The sequence below is a fragment of the Balaenoptera borealis genome, assembly GCF_965194805.1.
Source record: "Balaenoptera borealis genome assembly, chromosome: 7".
In the NCBI taxonomy this organism is placed as follows: domain Eukaryota; kingdom Metazoa; phylum Chordata; class Mammalia; order Artiodactyla; family Balaenopteridae; genus Balaenoptera; species Balaenoptera borealis.
The window spans coordinates 60405334-60419100 of NC_138864.1; the positions used below are offsets into that span (position 1 = coordinate 60405334).

The 13767-nt window shown below is 36.5% G+C and overlaps 1 protein-coding gene across 4 annotated transcripts in view; it reads left to right on the plus strand.

Moving 5' to 3' along the window:
- The window catches only part of CRPPA (CDP-L-ribitol pyrophosphorylase A), a 426528-nt gene that overhangs the window by 48636 nt on the left and 364125 nt on the right, over positions 1-13767 (plus strand). For all 4 annotated transcript variants that reach the window (XM_082398504.1, XM_082398506.1, XM_082398505.1 and 1 more), the window contains exon 3: positions 13590-13739. In XM_082398504.1, coding sequence (XP_082254630.1) covers positions 13590-13739 — 150 coding nt within the window. The remainder of the gene's footprint in view (positions 1-13589; positions 13740-13767) is intronic.

The window sequence follows — 13767 nt, forward strand, 5'->3', positions numbered from 1 at the left end:
TTATTTCATATTGGAATATAGTTGATTTACAATGTTGTGTTAGTTTCAGGTGTATAGCAAAGTGATTCAGTTATACGTATACATATATCTGTTTTTCAGATTCTTTTCCCATATAGGTTATTACAGAGTAGTGAGTAGAGTTCCCCATGCTATACAGTAGGTCCTTGTTGATTATCTATTTTATATACAATAGTGTGTATATGTTAATCCCAACCTCATAGTTTATCCCTCCCCCTGCCGACTTTTCCCCTTTGGTAACCATAAGTTTGTTTTCTGTTTCTGTTTTGTAAGTAAGCTCATTTGTATCATTTTTTTAGATTCCACATATAAGTGATATCACATATTTGTCTTTCTCTGTCTGACTTCGCTTAGTATGATAATCTCTAGGTCCGTCATGTTGCTGCAAATGGCATTATTTCATTCTTTTTTATGGCTGAGTAATATTCCATTGTATATGTGTACCACATCTTCTTTATCCATTCATCTGTCGATGGACATTTAAGTTGCTTCCATGTCTTCGCTATTGTAAATAGTGCTGCAAAGAACATTGGGGTGCGTGTATCTTTTCGAATTATGGTTTTCTCCGGATATATGCCCAGAAGTGGGGTTGCTGGATTATATGGTAGCTCTGTTTTTGTTTTTTAAGGAACCTCTACACTGTTCTCCGTAGTGGTACAACCATAGGTGTGTGGGTTTATTTCTGGGCTTTCTGTCCTGTTCCATTGATCTATTATTTCTGTTTTTGTGCCAGTACCATACTGTTGTGATTATTGTAGCTTTTTAGTTTAGTCTGAAGTAGCTAATGCCTCCAGCTCTGTCCTTCTTTCTCATGATTGCTTTGGCTATTCAGAGTCTTTTGTGTTTCCATACAAATTTTAAGATTATTTTGTTCTAGATCTGCAAAAAATCCCATTGGTAATTTGATAGGGATTGCATTGAATCTGTAGATTGCTTTGAGTAGCATAGTAATTTTGACAACATTGATTCTTCCAATCCAAGAACATGGCATATCTTTCCATCTCTTTGTGACATCTTTGATTTCTTTCATCAGTATCTTACAGTTTTCAGAGTGAGCTCATCAATGAATTCAGTAAAGTTTCAGGATACAAAATTAATACACAGAAATCTATTGCATTTCTATACACTAACAACGAAAGATCAGAAAGAGAAATTAAGGAAACAATTCCATTTACCACTGCATCAAAAAGAATAAAATACCTAGGAATGGATTGCTTTAAAATAGAGATGAAAAAAATCACTTAACAGATATTTGACTCTGTATTTGGAAATTTGACATAAAGTAGAATTGACCATGGCTAGTAATCACTTGATCTCTGGGTGGTTGTGATCATGATGATCCACACTGAAGGTCAGAGTTCAGTCCTGGGTGGGGGTCAGGTAATAAGCTCTCCTGGGCCAAATGGATCCTTTATTATCTACTCAAGAGAAAGTTTGGTATTGATTTAAGTCCTATGTCTGAAGAATGAGTGAGTTCTGGAAGAAAACAGTGAGTTCTGATTATTTCTTGGGAAATGTTGACAAAGGTTTAAATTAAGACCAGGGCAGGTGGTGAACTACTTATTCCCTGACTGCCATGGTCTGAGGTGAAACTTGATCTGTTTCTGATGCTAGAGAAGCTGCTATGTGAAAGGCTTTTGTTTTGCTTGATTACCTGAAACTATCTGCCCTTGCAAATCTGTTCAATTAATTACTTTAAAATGAAGTTTGAAAGGGTAGATTAAGGAAAGATGAGTATACCTAGGAATTAAAGTTTAGTACATATCCAAGTTTATCTCTGATCATATTAGGTTTCAGATAAATGGTATTACTCTAATTCTCCAGAATTAAAGTTTAGTGTACAGCGGGGACTCCTTATGCCTTTGTGCTGCATATTCAGATTTAGGGATAGTTTGTAGTGATAGCACAGTTTGGACAGGTTTTTCTAAAACCTATATTTCTATACTGAATAAACTATAGATTCTTTCCTCATAAAAGGAGATGGGGAAGTATTCTACTATAAAAATGTGAAATAGTCAAAATCTCATAATTGGCAATGATTAGCTTTGAAGATGTTATTCTGTAAACATTTATTAAGTAGTCTCTGAATAAAGATAACTCAGCTAACTGAAATTGTAATTACCTAGTCAGAGGATTTCTGTTGTAGAGTGTCATAATTAGCTTGAATGCAGATGCCTGAGGAGGGATGCATGTTAGTACCTGCTGTGTTGATGGATGATAAGCATTGTTCAGTTTTGCTTTTAAAAGTAAACAGGAGAGGTGGGGTTCTTTATTCGTATTGTATGATTTGTATCTATGACGTTTTCCATGCATTGATATGTGGAAATATTTGATAGATTAGCCTGAGAGGCACGTAATCACTGTGGTGCTGAGCTGTTAAGCTTCCAATCAGAGCTCATTATGCTAATTCCCATGGAAACAGTGTGTTTGATAACTTGGGAATTACATTTTATAAGACAAACTTCTCAGATAGCTGTATTTTAGAAGCAACTCACTTTGTCCATACTTGGACAGCAGAGGTATTTTCACTTGTGACTCTTTTCTTCAGCTTTTTGTGTAGTGAGACTTAGGAAGCTGGTCTTAGGTGGCTTAGGAAGCCACCTTGTGCTTTCAATTGTCTTTATGTTGTGTTACTTTCCAACTGATGTTTTAGCTTCCATAGGAAAGAACCTAGTAATTTCTGCAATATACTAATCCTACCATAATGACATCTCAAAAATGAATGATCTCTGCTCTTGAAGTTAGTTTTCAGTAATCAAAATGAGGGTCCATAAATACACATCTTAGAAATTCTCTTTTTAAAAATACCAAAAACAGGCAGAGAACTTCGGACACTTGCAGATCTACCACATGGTATAATAAATAGAACATTACTGGTCACTGTGAAACTGTCCCTGCCTTGATCTTGTTTACTCCTCCCAGATGGATAAACATTATTTTGAACTTTGTTTACTTGCCCTTTTCTTCAGTTTTGTAGCGTGTATCCCTAAAGAACATACTTGTTAGATTTTATTTTTTTGTTGAGGTATAATTCACACGTTCATATGATTTTTAACTGTTTTGTATATATATTTTTTGCCCAGTGTATTGGGGGAAATGTATTCACATTAATCTGTGTATCTATAATGCATTCATGATCACTGCTTCATATGTCACAATTTATCTGTTTACAGTTAGTGGACATTTATTTTTAGTTTATGCTAATATGAACATTGCTAGCATGAACAGTGCTACTCATGTCTTCTGGTGCACATGTGCAAGGATTTCTCTAGTCAAGATGTGTGCATGTTACCAGCCTTACCAGATGAAGCTGAATTATTTTCTAAATTTGTATCAATTTACAGTCACCAATAGTGTATTAACAACAGTTTGTTGTCCCACATTCTCACCATCACTTGACACTGTTAGACTTATTTTTTTCTAATCCAGATAGTGGAAAGTGCTTTCTCTTTGTGGTTTAAATTGGCATCTTATAAGTAGGTTGGGTATCCTTCATATATTTATGGGCTTTATGTGTTCTCATTGAATTGCACATGTAAATCTTTTGCCCCCGTTTCTAGTTCTCAAATAACCACTGGTTTGTTGGGGTTATTCTGGAAACGAATACTTTGCAAAGTATATGCTTTGTAACTATTATCTCCCTTTTAAAAATTTCTTTTTAAAATACTGTTTTGTGATGAACAAGCATTTTTATTTCAATATAACCAAAATTACTAATGTCTTTATGGCTCTTGATTTGTGTGGGATCTGAGAGAGTGAATATGGGTGCCTTGGGTTCAGATTGTGGCAGTAGAAACAATGAAAAGTGGGCAGATTTGGGATATTTTGAAGCTGATGTTTTGCTGATGGTTTGGATAGGAAATATGAGAGGAGGAGAAATCAATGACCTTCAATGTTTTTGGTAAGAACGACTAAAAGAATAGAGTAGACGTTTATGTAGACGGGAACACCTGTAGAGGAGGCAGTTAGGGGGGTGTGGTATGGGTGAAACCAGAACTTGGATTTTTATAGTCCGGTTGTGTGTTTTGATCTGAATGGAGATGTTAAATAGGTATTTGGATGTACAACTCCAGATTTAAGGAGAAATATCTGGGCTGGATTTATAGATTTGCAAAGTCTCGTATAAGATAGTATTTGAAACTGTGGGACTTGAAGAAGTCACCTATGGAATGAATGTAGCTAGGGAAGTCTGAGGTCTGAGTTCTGGAAGTGCTTTCCATTTAGAAGGAGGATATAAGAATCTAGGATTTAAAATGTGAGAAGATGAGAGTTTGCTTGGTGATAATGGTTTCTGAAAACCAAGTGAACAAATGTCCTCACGAAGATAAAGAGCTATCCATTGGATTTAGCAATGTGAGGGTCATTGTGAGCTTGAAAAATTTATTTTGTGGAGTTGTGGAGATAAAATCCTAACAAAAGTAGACTACAGAGCACATGGGAGGAGAGAAAAATTACAGATAAGGAATAGTATAGTATGGACAATTGTTTGAAAGAGTCTTATTTTAAACTGGTACTAACTGGCAGATGTATGATCAATGGAAGACTGATGTAATGATGGGAGATGTCACAAAATGCATGTACTCTAATGGAGACAATTCAGTAAAAGAATACAAAATTGAGGCAGGACAGAAGACTATTGCTATAGAGACCTACATGAGAAGGAATGGATGCCAGTAAGTATGTGGAGATGTTGGATCTTAGAAAAGAGGTAGGAAATTTTTTGTAGTTCTTAGAATGTTTTGCACTTACTGAGTATATTTAAATATATTGCACTTCTGTTAAATATATTCCTAAGTATTCTTTTTGAAGTTACTATAAATGAATTACTTTTGGATTGTTCCTTGCAAATGTATAGAAATACAGTTAACTTTTATATATTAATCTTGTCCTCTGCATTCTTGCTAAACTAGTTTATTAGTTCTAATAGTATTTTAAGTGGATTCATTAGAATTATCTATGTATAAGATTGTGTCATCTGCAAGTGAAGATAGTTTACTTTTCTTGGATGCCTTTATTAGATGTTCCTGCATAACTGCCCTGACGAGAACTTCCAGTACTTTTATTAAAAGTGGCAACAGTGGACATCCTTGTTCCTGATGTTGAAGGGAAAACATTAAGTCATCACACCATTAAGTATGATGTCAGCTGTGGATTTTTTTGTAGATGCCCTTGATCAGATTGAGCAAGTTCTCTTCTGTTAGTTTGTTGCATGCTTTTTTCATGAAGAAGTGGTGGATATTGTCAGATACTTTTTCTGAGTCTATTGAGATGTTCATGTGTTTTTGTTCTTTATTAATATGGTGTATTACATTCATTTTGGGTTTTTTTGGTATGTTAAATTAATTTTGCATTCTTGGGATAAATCCCACTTGGTCATGGTGCACAATACTACTTACATGTTGCCAAATTTGGTTTGTTATCTTGAAGATTTTTGTGTTTATATTTTTCAGGAGTATTGATCTGTAGTTTGGTTTTTTGTGATGTCTCTGGTTTTGGTAATATTGGTCTTAAAGAGTGAGTTGGGAAATGTTCCCTCCTATTTTTTTTGAAATAGTGTGAGGAACTGGTATTGAAAAAAATACTTCATTATAATTAACCAGTGAAGCCATCTGGGGCTGCGCTTTTCTTCGTGGGAAATTAAAAAATGCCTAATTTTCTTAAAGGTCTATTCAGATTTTCTATCTTTGAATTAGTTTTGGTTGTGTCTTTCTAGAAAAATGTAATTTTATCTGTTACCTAATTTGTTAAAATACGCTTGCAATTTTCTTACTCCTTATTTCTATAAGGTTAGTGGAAATGTCACCACTTTTATTCCTGATATTACTTATTTGAGTCTTATAAACCTTAAGCTAAACTAGAAAAAAACTGTTTAATCTTTTTCAAAGAACCAACTTTTGATTTTGGTTTTTCTCTATTCTATTTTCTGCTCTTATGTTTATTATTATGCCTGCATTAGCTTAAGTGTTTCTCTTTTTTCAGTATCTTGAGGTGGAAGGTTAGGGTTTTGATTTTGAAAATGTCCTTTTCTTTTTTTTTATAGCTACTTTATTTATTTATTTATTTATTTATAGCTGTGTTGGGTCTTCGTTTCGTGCGAGGGCTTTCTTTAGTTGCGGCAAGCGGGGCCCACTCTTCATCGCGGTGCGCGGGCCTCTCACTATCGCGGCCCCTCCCTTTGCGGGGCACAGGCTTCAGACGCGCAGGCTCAGTAATTGTGGCTCACGGGCCCAGTTGCTCCGCGGCATGTGGGATTTTCCCAGACCAGGGCTCGAACCCGTGTCCCCTGCATTAGCAGGCAGATTCTCAACCACTGCGCCACCAGGGAAGCCCCGAAAATGTCCTTTTATATATGCACAATTAACAGCTATAAATCTTTCTTAGGACTGCTTTAACTGCATTCTCAAGTTACTTTACATTGTGTATGTTACTGATCTCAAAGTATCATTTCCATAGTGATTTCTTCTTGGATTCATTTAGTAGTGTGTTGTTCAGTTGCTATGTTTTTGTTTGTTTGTTTTTTGCGTTTTTAAATTTATTTTTGGCTGCATTTTGGGTCTTCATTGCTGTGCATGCGCTCTCGTTGCAGCAAGCGGGGGCTACTCAGCTGCGGTGTGCGGGGTTTCTCATTGCGGTGGCCTCTCTTGTTGTGGAGCACGGGCTCTAGGTGCGTGGGCTTCAGTAGTTGTGGCTTGTGGGCTCAGTAACTGTGCCTCGCAGGCTGTAGAGCGCAGGCTCAGTAGTTGTGGCGCACGGGCTTAGTTGCCCCGAGGCATGTGGGATCCTCCCAGACCAGGACTGGAACCCGTGTCCCTTGCATTGGTAGGCGGTTTCTTAACCACTGCACCACCAGGGAAGCCCAATTGCTGTGTTCTTAATTCTCACATTTCTTTTTGTTTCTCTAAAACATTTTTTGAGGTATAATTGACATACAACATACTGGATTCAGGTGTACAACATGTTTCAACATTTGTATACATTGAGAAATTACCACAATAAGTCTGTATCTGTCACCATACATAGTTACAGAATTTCTTCTGAAGAGACTTAAGATCTATTCTCTCAGCAACTTTCAAATATGCAATATAGTATTAACTATATTACATCCCCATGACGTATTTCATAACTGGAAGTTTGTACCTTTTAACTTCCTTTACACATTTTACCCCCGTCCCCCATCAAGCTGTTCTCTGTATCTATGAGCTATTTCTGTCGTTTTGTTTTGTTTAGGTTCCACATAACTGGGATCATACAGTATATGTCTTTCTGATTAATTTCACTTAGCATAATGCCCTTGAGGTCTTCACATGTTCTGAAGATGGCCATTTAGGTTTCTATGTCTCGGCTATTGTAAATAATGCTGCAATGAATATGGGGGTGGGTATCTTTGAGTTCGTGTTTTTGTTTGCTTCAGATAAATAACCAGAAGTAGAATCTCTGCATCATTTTGTAGCTCTATCTTTAACTTTCTGAGGAACCTCCATACTGTTATCCATAGTGGCTGCACCACTGTTTTCTAATTTGACTCTTAAGATCAGAGAACATACTTAGTATGACTTTAATCCTTTAAAATTTATTGTCTTGTTTTATGGCCAAACATATGGTCTGATCTGGAGAATTCTCCATGTATACTTGAGGAGAACATAGACTTTTGTTGGTGGAGTATTCAATAGATATGTTAGATATTGTTGGTTTATAGTGCTTTTCAAGTCTTATTTCCATGGTCATCTTCTGCCTAGTTGTTCTACTCCTTATTGAAAGTGGGGTGTTGATATCTCCAACTGCTGGATTATTTCTCCTTTAAATCCTACCAATTTTTGCTCCATGTACTTGGGGATCTGTTAGATAAATTTTTATATCTTGTTGAATTGACCTTTCTTAAATTATAAGATGGCTTTATCTTTAACATTTTTGGATTTTTTCTGATATAGCTACTCCAGCTTTCTTACAGGTTGCTGTTAGCTTGATATATATCCTTTTTCATCCTTCTGTATTCAGTATATTTGGATCTTTGAGTCTCAAATGTGTGTCTCCTGTAGACAGCATACAGTTGGGTTTTTAATCCAATTTGACAATGTGACTTCGGATTGTTTAATCTGCTGAAAATTAATGTCATTGATATACATTGGCCAGTTTACTTTCTGTTTCATGTGTGTCTCTTTTCTCATTACTGCTTACTTTCGTACCAAATGAATATTTTCTATGGAACATTAATTTGTTTATTTTCTCACTTTAACTTTTTATTTTCTTAGTGGCTACTCTAGGGCTTAGAGTATACATCTTAACATAATTCAGATATATGCTAACTAAAATCTAGGGAGGTACAGAAATGTTACTCTTAAATAGGTCTATTCCCTTTTCTGCCTTTTCGTGCTATTAGTGTTAGGTGCGTGTATGTTAGAAACCCAATAATCCATTGTTGTTATCACTTCATCTTATTTTACACCAGTTATAGAAGCTGAGAAGAAAGGTGAGCTGTATTTATAAGGAATGTCATATTAACTTTCTTGTTTTCCATTTTCAGTTTTCATTTGTTACTGTAGATTCAAGTTATCATCTGTTAGTTTCTTCCTGTGATACACCTTTACTCATCTTTTCCTTGTCACAATATGCTGTTTTTGTCAAATATATATTTCAGTATTATAGGTTGATCAATTAACTTATATATTTATTTTATACAATTCCTTTTTAAACCTCTTAACATAAGAAAGGAGAAAAAGGCATTTATAACTGTTTTTTATTATTTTTTAAATAATTGGTGCTCTTTTTTCATGTGGATTTGAATTATTGTCTAGGGTTGCTTTCTTTGCGCTTAAAGATTATCAGTGTTCAATAGGTGAATCAGCTAGCCACAAATTCTGCTTGTTTGCTCAGAATCTTTATTTTGATCTGATCTTTGTAAATGCTCATTTTGCTGGACTTAAACTTTAACAGGTTTTTATTGTGAGCAGTTACCATATCACCCACTTGCCTTCTGGCTTCCATTGTTTCTGATTAGAATCAGTTGTTAATCTTATTGGTGTTCCCTTGTTAATGATAAAACATTTTTCTTTGGCTGCTTTCAAGTTTTTTTCCTGTGATTTTAGCTTTCGCATTTTTACTATGATGTGTCTGGATATGAATTTCTTTGTGTGTATTCTGTTTTGAGTATACTGAGCTCCTCGAGTGTGCAGATTGCTTTTCTTGGGAAATTTTCAGTCATAAGTTTTTGAATATTTTTTCTGCTCCTTTCTTGCCTTCATTTTCCCTCTGGTACTCCTATTTCAAAAGTGTCTGTAATGATGTCCTACGTTTCTCTGTGAATCTGTTCATTTTTCTTCGTGTAATCTATTGATCTGACTTTAAGTTCAGTTATTCTCCTGTTCAAATCTATTGTTGAGCCCCTCTAGTGAATTTTTCATTTTAGTTATTTCACAATTCTAAAATTGCTACTCAGTTTTTAAAAATATGTATTCCTAATATTGATAATACTAATGGTCATCATACTTTATGTCTTTATGCATGATATCCTTTTGTTCTTTGAACATATTTATAATACCTGATTTGAAGTCTTACCTGATAAGTGTGACACTTGGGCCCTCTCACAGGCAGTTTCTGTTGCCTGCTTTTTTTTTTTTTTTTTTTTCTTTGTATAGATCACACCTTCCTGTTTGGATGCATGTCTTTCCGTTTTTTTGTTGTTGTTGAAAAATGCATATTTTAGATAATGTATTTTGTCAGTTCCAAGTACCTCCCCAAGACTTATTATTTTCTTGGCTACTAAAATAGACCAGCAAAGTCACAGTCTTATTCCTGTACAGGGCAAAACCTCTGAAGTCACTTGAGAGGGTGCAGTTCTAGACAAGTGTTCAGTCACCACGGAATGACAGTTGTTTTAGCAGGGTTCTCTTCATCTGTATTTCCCCGATCTCTGTTATACTGTCTGCCTCTGACACCCAACTGGTAAGCTCCATTCATTGCCTGCTGACTGCTCTTTTTTTGGAACAGTGCCAAATACATAAAATACCCTACAGATTGATCCAAGTAAATTCTGGTCCCTTAGCAGGGGTAGTTTGTAAAGCCGGTATTGGAGGTTTGCTCTGATTCTGGGGGTGGGTGGGTGGTTCTTGTTAGCTGTCTCTTGGTCTGGTTGTCTCTGGTAAACTAGCTTCCCTATGGTTCAGCTTGTTGCTCTCATGAAGCTCTCACCTTCCTCTTAATTGCTTACCATGATCTCCGTTTCTTTTGAGAGTGTGCTTACCCTTAAATTTCCTCACACTTCCAATTAAGCAAGTTCCCTTGGGGAGAGCTTAGTAGCTTTCTCTTCTTAGAGCCTGTCTTTCTCCCTGTGAAAAGTCACCATGCCACTGCTTTGGAGCTATAGGTGGGCATGTTGTTTGAGTGACACCACTACTTCGTGAGCAGGGTGCTGCCTGGAGGCATTAGACTCATCTTCTTTTTGCCTCTTCTGGCACAGAACCTCTGCCCTGTGTGTGACTGGGCCAAGCGTGATCAGTGCCCCAGTATTCTCTACCTACCATGCCTGGGGTGGGTCTTCCACTCTATTGAGTGGAGGCTATGTGGGTGAGGGGAGTCTACAACCTCTTGGCCATACTTGCTGGAAACTGAGCCTTTGTGACATGGAGTTGAGTGGGATGGGAAATGCTGGCACTCTGCCCCTCCCACTGGGAGCTGGTGGGAGAGGGAACCCTTTCTTTTTGGCCATACCTACTCTGAGTGGAACTTAAGTCACATTGAGCAGGGTGTTGTGGAATGAAGGAAAAAAACAGATGACAGTTCCAGTACCACAGACTCTGTTCTTTCCAAGGTTTAAGAGATATTCTTAAATGTTAATTTGTTGAATGCCCTTAGGACAATTTTCAAAGGCTTTAAATTGTTGTTTTTTAAAAATGCTTTTCTCTAGTTGCAGAGAGTCTGCACAGCTCTTCATGGAGACATTTTGTACGTCTCATGTTCTTTTAAATTTTTATGTCATTGTCTGGCATAGAATTAACTGTACATAGTTAATTAACTATAAGTAATAGAACTATATTTTTTTCCTTAAAAAACACTATGGTGTGGGTGCATGTGTATTCCTTTCCTGTCTTCTAACCTCTGCTGATGAGTACTAGACTTGACAAGTCGGGCTTGCTCTTTTTTTTTTTTTTAAATTGGAGTATAGTTGATTTACAGTGTTGTGTTAGTTTCAGGTGTGCAGCAAAGTGAATCAGTTATACATATACATATATCCACTCTTTTTTAGATTCTTTTCCCATATCGGCCATTACAGACCTACCTCTACAGTAGGTCCTTACTAGTTATCTATTTTATATACAGTAGTGTGTATATGTTAATCCCAACCTCCCAATTTATCCCTCCCCTGCTTACCCCCTGGTAACCATAGGTTTGTTTTCTACATCTGTAACTCTATTTCTGTTTTGTAGGTAAGTTCATTTGTACCCTTATTTTTAGATTCCACATATAAGTGATACCGTCTGATATTTGTCTTTCTCTGTCTGACTTACTTCACTCAGTATGACAATCTCTAGGTCCATCCATGTTGCTGCAAATGGCATTATTTCATTCTTTTTTATGGCTGAGTAATATTCCATTGTATCTATGTGCCACATCTTCTTTATCCATTCCTCTGTTGATGGACATTTAGGTTGCTTCCATGTCCTGGCTATTGTAAATAGTGCTACAATGAACATTGGGGTGCATGTATCTTTTTGAATTATTGTTTTCTCTGGTTATATGCCCAGAAGTGGGATTGCTGGATCACCTAATCTATGACAAAGGAGGCAAGGATATACAATGGAGAAAAGACAGCCTCTTCAATAAGTGGTGCTGGGAAAACTGGACAGCTACATGTAAAAGAATGAAATTTGAACACTCTGTAACACCATACACAAAAATAAATTCAAAATGGATTGAAGACCTAAATGTAAGGCCAGCAATTGTAAAACTCTTTGAGGAAAACATAGGCAGAACACTCTATGACATAAATCACAGCAAGATCCTTTTTGACCCACCTCCTAGAGAAATGGAAATAAAAACAAAAATAAACAAATGGGACCTAATGAAATTTAAAAGCTTTTGCACAGCAAAGGAAACCATAAACAAGACGAAAAGACAAGCCTCAAAATGGGAGAAAATATTTGCAAATGAAGCAACTGACAACGGATTAATCTCCAAAATATACAACTCATGCAGCTCAATATTAAAAAAACAAATAGGCATTTCTCCAAAGAAGACATACAGATGGCCAAAAGGCACATGAAAAGATGCTTAACATCACTAATCATTAGAGAAATGCAAATCAAAACTATAATGAGGTATCACCTCACACTGGTCAGAATGGCCATCATCAAAAAATCAACAAACAATAAATGCTGGAGAGAGTGCAGAGAAAAGGGAACCCTCCTGCACTGTTGGTGGGAATGTAAACTGGTACAGCCACTATGGAGAACAGTATGAGGGTTCCTTAGAAAACTAAAAATAGAACTACCATATGGACCTGCTTTTTATCGACCTTTTGCCTACTTGGACTTTACTCCTTTCCTATCACCGCTGGCTGTCTCTTCACTTTTGCGAGTATGCCTAGGCTCCAAATCTCTGTTTGAGTCACTGGAAATGGCGACACAATTTGTACAGTCTACTTGGCTCTCACATTAGCTTTGACTTTCAGCCAGTCCCTTGGCTTTTGTAAACTAGTTTATGGACTGTCCTTCTCAGATGTTGGTCTCCTTGAGACCAAATTTGTTCTTAGGTTTTTAATGTTATATGCTGCAATTACATGAAAGATAGGACATTTTATAGTCAGTATAAGACAGCTGGGTTAAGGCCTACCCTAGGAAGTTTATTTTAAGGCTACTTCACCAAGGTAGCTGTCTGGTAATGACCTTCAAGACTGTATTACAGTGAAACTTATTAAAGGTAAAGGGAAAAGCTGTCAGATAAGGTGTCTTTTTAAAGTTTAGATGCATCTATTAATGAGACAGAGCTTTCATAAGAGCAATTGAAATTAATGGATATTTGCCTCAGGGAGCGTTGCATTGATGCTATGTCTGAAGGGAGCTGTTTTTTTGCAGGAATTAGAGCAAGGCATATATTCATTGTCACTTGGCTGGTGGCTGAGCTCATTTTGGGGATCTTAGGGAATATGTCTTGTTCCTTAATGATGTAATGTGTAGATTAAATATTTGAAGGTACACTAACAAGTAAATATTCATGTATAATCCGTTTCAGTTCTTTGACAATAGTCTCCTTCTTCCCATCTTCAGGGAATACTCAATTGTATCTTAGCATCCTTTTTTAGTATTTGACTTCAATGGCCTGTGATGAAGAGGATTTTGGATCCATAATGAAAAATTATTTCTATCTCTAATATATGGAACTGTAGTGGTATGAGATTGGTTTTTGACTGGAAATGATTTGATTTAGGAATGAAATTAAGACTTGTTTAAATATGTTCTTGAGGTAGCTTGTTGAAGGTCTAAGATCCATTTCAAAACAAAGATACAGAGTTCAGAATTTGACTTTCAGATATTTTCTAAGTGAAAGAAATGTGTCATTTGCCTCTGTTTATCCTTTAGGCTGCAGGAGCAATCCGACCTCTTGTATCTACTGTCATCAGTCCATCTGCAGATGGCTGCTTAGACCACTCGCTGGAACGTGTGAGACACAGGGCAAGTGAAATGCCACAGGCCTTTCTATTTGATGTGATATATGAAGCGTATCAGCAGGTAAGAATCTTGGCTTTTTGACAGTCTG